This window comes from Haliaeetus leucocephalus, unplaced genomic scaffold (genome assembly GCF_000737465.1).
Source record: "Haliaeetus leucocephalus isolate CR32 unplaced genomic scaffold, Haliaeetus_leucocephalus-4.0 Scaffold244, whole genome shotgun sequence".
Classification (NCBI taxonomy): domain Eukaryota; kingdom Metazoa; phylum Chordata; class Aves; order Accipitriformes; family Accipitridae; genus Haliaeetus; species Haliaeetus leucocephalus.
In genome coordinates this window covers 282,380-285,224 of record NW_010972680.1, presented here as the reverse complement: position 1 = coordinate 285,224, position 2,845 = coordinate 282,380, and the positions used below count along the sequence as shown (strand labels likewise).

The 2,845-nt window shown below is 50.7% G+C and overlaps 1 protein-coding gene across 1 annotated transcript; it reads right to left on the bottom strand.

The window, feature by feature from the left end:
- Window positions 1-443: 443 nt before the first annotated feature.
- Window positions 444-2,699, bottom strand: LOC104832324 (endogenous retrovirus group K member 6 Pol protein-like). The gene has a single exon (XM_010568453.1). It carries the CDS (start codon window positions 2,697-2,699, stop codon window positions 444-446), a length of 2,256 nt encoding a protein of 751 aa, XP_010566755.1.
- Window positions 2,700-2,845: the final 146 nt, after the last annotated feature.

The window sequence follows — 2,845 nt, the reverse complement described above, 5'->3', positions numbered from 1 at the left end:
CTGTCAGAAATTTGTAGCGGATACCCAAGGTGTCACAAGCCAGGAAAGGATGACAGCGATCTGTAAGAAAAAACACTCAAACACTACGAGGTTAGGGCAGGACGAACCATATGACTAGGGACCCATTTCAGTAGCCCTTCAGGTGTCTGTACACAGGCGTACCCTCGCCCGAGACAACGCAGCTCAAACGGCCCATCCCACTGGTGTGTCTGAAGGTAACGCACACGGACCAACGGGTAAGGACCTTTCTCTTCCGTGTTCGTAAAGTGTCGTTGCGCCGCTGTCTCTTCCAGGTCCCCTCGAACTGTCTGATTTAATGAAGTTAACGCAGTTAACAGAAGACGCTGTGTACGGAGAGCAGGTGTGTTTTCCTGTAACCAGGAGGGCTCCTCCTGCTCCCCCTCCCTAAGCCGATCGAGTAAGGTCTTTAAGGTTCGATGTGCTCATTCTACAATGGCCTGGCCGGTGCTATTATGAGGGATGCCATGTTTAAGGTCAATACCGCAGATCGTACAAAACCGTTTCACCTTTTCCCCAGTATAAGCTGCAACGTTGTCTGTCTTAATCTGTTGCGGAATACCTAATTGAGCTATGCAAGCACGCCAATGTTGTATAACTGCCAAGCTATTCTGTTTACTATGCGCTGTAGCAAGAATATATCTACTGTAAGTGTCTACGGTAACATGTAAATACTGCAGAGGCTTAATAGGAGCATATTCTGTAATATCTGTTTGCCAGATCTGATTTGGTCGCAAACCACGAGGGTTGACCCCTGCTTCCCAAAGGGGTCCTTTAGCACAATGAGGGCAGGCTGCGACAATTTCTTTCGCTTCTGCATGAGAAATGCCCGTTAGTGCCACCAAACCTCGGGGACCGCAATGCAAGAGGCGGTGTAACGTCATCGCACGTGCCCTTGCTGGCGTGGTGTTATCGTCACCAACAGCAGCCATCCACGCTTGTGTCGCCTGGTCGGCACGGCTGTTCCCTTCAGCTAATGGTCCAGGGAGACCAGAATGACTGGTGACATGAATAGGGAAAACGGGCGCACTACGTAACTGTAAGGCATTCAGCAGCATACCAGCTATCTCCGTAGAAGAAGCTAATGCCCATTCCCCCGCAACCAAAAGCTTATATACGTACAGTGAATCCATGACCACATTTAAAGGCTCAGTCGGCCAACGTAACAATGCCATGGCCACTGCTTTGGCCTCCAAAAACTGCACCGAGCGACTTGGCTCAGTATATGCTACCTGGTGCCATACCCCATCTTCTTTCCAAACACAAACGGCCTTGCTGGTCTTGGAGGACGCGTCAGTAAAGATTGTTCGTCCGTCATTAGGGTGCTTCGCTACCTGCTGTGCTGGAAGAATGGGTAAAGCATGCAAGATCTCCCCACAAGGATGGACCTCATGTCCCGCTATAGTCCTGGCAAATTCTGCTAATGCACCCTGCAAAACAGCCACCTGCTGATAAACCAAATTCCATTGCGTTAGTGAGCAAGGCAAAACAATGCGGTCTGGATCTCTGTCGGTAAAATGTTGACAAGCCTCCCGGCAACACATGATCATGGTGGCTACCAACAGAGGCCAACTAATGATAGCTGTGCGTACCTTACCCTGATGTAACCATGCAAAGGGCCACTCTGGGCCTTCTGCATTCTGTATCAATACACCGTGGCAGCTCTGGCTGGCTACCAAGAGCCGCGCATCAACTGGTTGTGTGGGTTGAAACCTCTGCAGGCCCCACTGCTGGGCCCGTTGGGCTATGTTTTCTAGCAACTCACGTTGTGCTGGTTGCAATACACGCGGTGTTTTTAAGGGTTCGCCCCCCCGAAGTAGTTGGTACAAGAGATTCATTTCATCTTCAGCAATGGGAACGAAGTTCCTCAGCCACAATAGTTTGCCTACTAACTTTTGGGCATCATGTAAAGTACACACTTGGTCAGGGACCATAAAACTTTGAGCGGTGACTGTGCGAGGGGTTACTTGAGTGCCTAGATAACTAACAGAAGGTCCCATTTGTGTTTTGTTAGGGGATATGTGTAGCCCGTATTCACGTAGTTGCTGTACCGTCTGATCATAGAGGTGTTGCAATACAGACTCATCCTGATGGGACAGGAGAATGTCATCCATGCAATGCATGATGGTGGCCTCCAGGTAGTTTTTTCGCAGAGAATGCAAGACCTTACCTACCGCGATCTGACAGAGAGTTGGCGAATTTTTCATGCCTTGAGGGAGCACTTTCCACTGATACCGTTGCATGGGCGCTTGATGGTTCCGCTCCGGGATAGAGAAGGCGAACCGCTCCCAATCTTCTGGGTGTAAGGGAATACTGAAAAAACAATCTTTAACATCGATTACAATGACACCTTGTCCTTTTGGCACAATGGCCGGAGAGGGCAATCCTGGCTGCAAAGCCCCCATGTCCTGTAAGCAGGCGTTAACCACTCGCAAATCATGGAGGAGTTGCCACGCACCCGATTTTTTCTTTATGACAAATATAGGAGTATTCCAAGGACTGGTGGAGGGTTCTAGATGGCCCATTTGTGCTTCCCTGTGCACCAATTCTACTACTGCTGCCCTCTTCTCCTCAGTCATTGGCCACTGCTCCACCCACACTGGCTTGTCCGTTAGCCAGGTGAGTTTCAAGGGACGGCAGATGGCAGTGGCCGTCATTAAAAATCCGTGGAAAGGCGACATCCCCAGCGATGTAGGCAGCAGCGCCCAAGGACGGCTGTCGGGACCGCTGCCGCCATCGGGTTGCACCACGCCACTCTCTCAGCATCTGCAGCAGTTGCGGGCTGGGCAAGAGTGATTTTCACCAGGGCTGTACTTGCCCTCGACTC

Bases quoted from the DNA above. Each gene is read 5' to 3' on its own strand.
- LOC104832324 (XM_010568453.1), bottom strand. From the start codon at position 2,699: ATGTCGCCTTTCCACGGATTTTTAATGACGGCCACTGCCATCTGCCGT.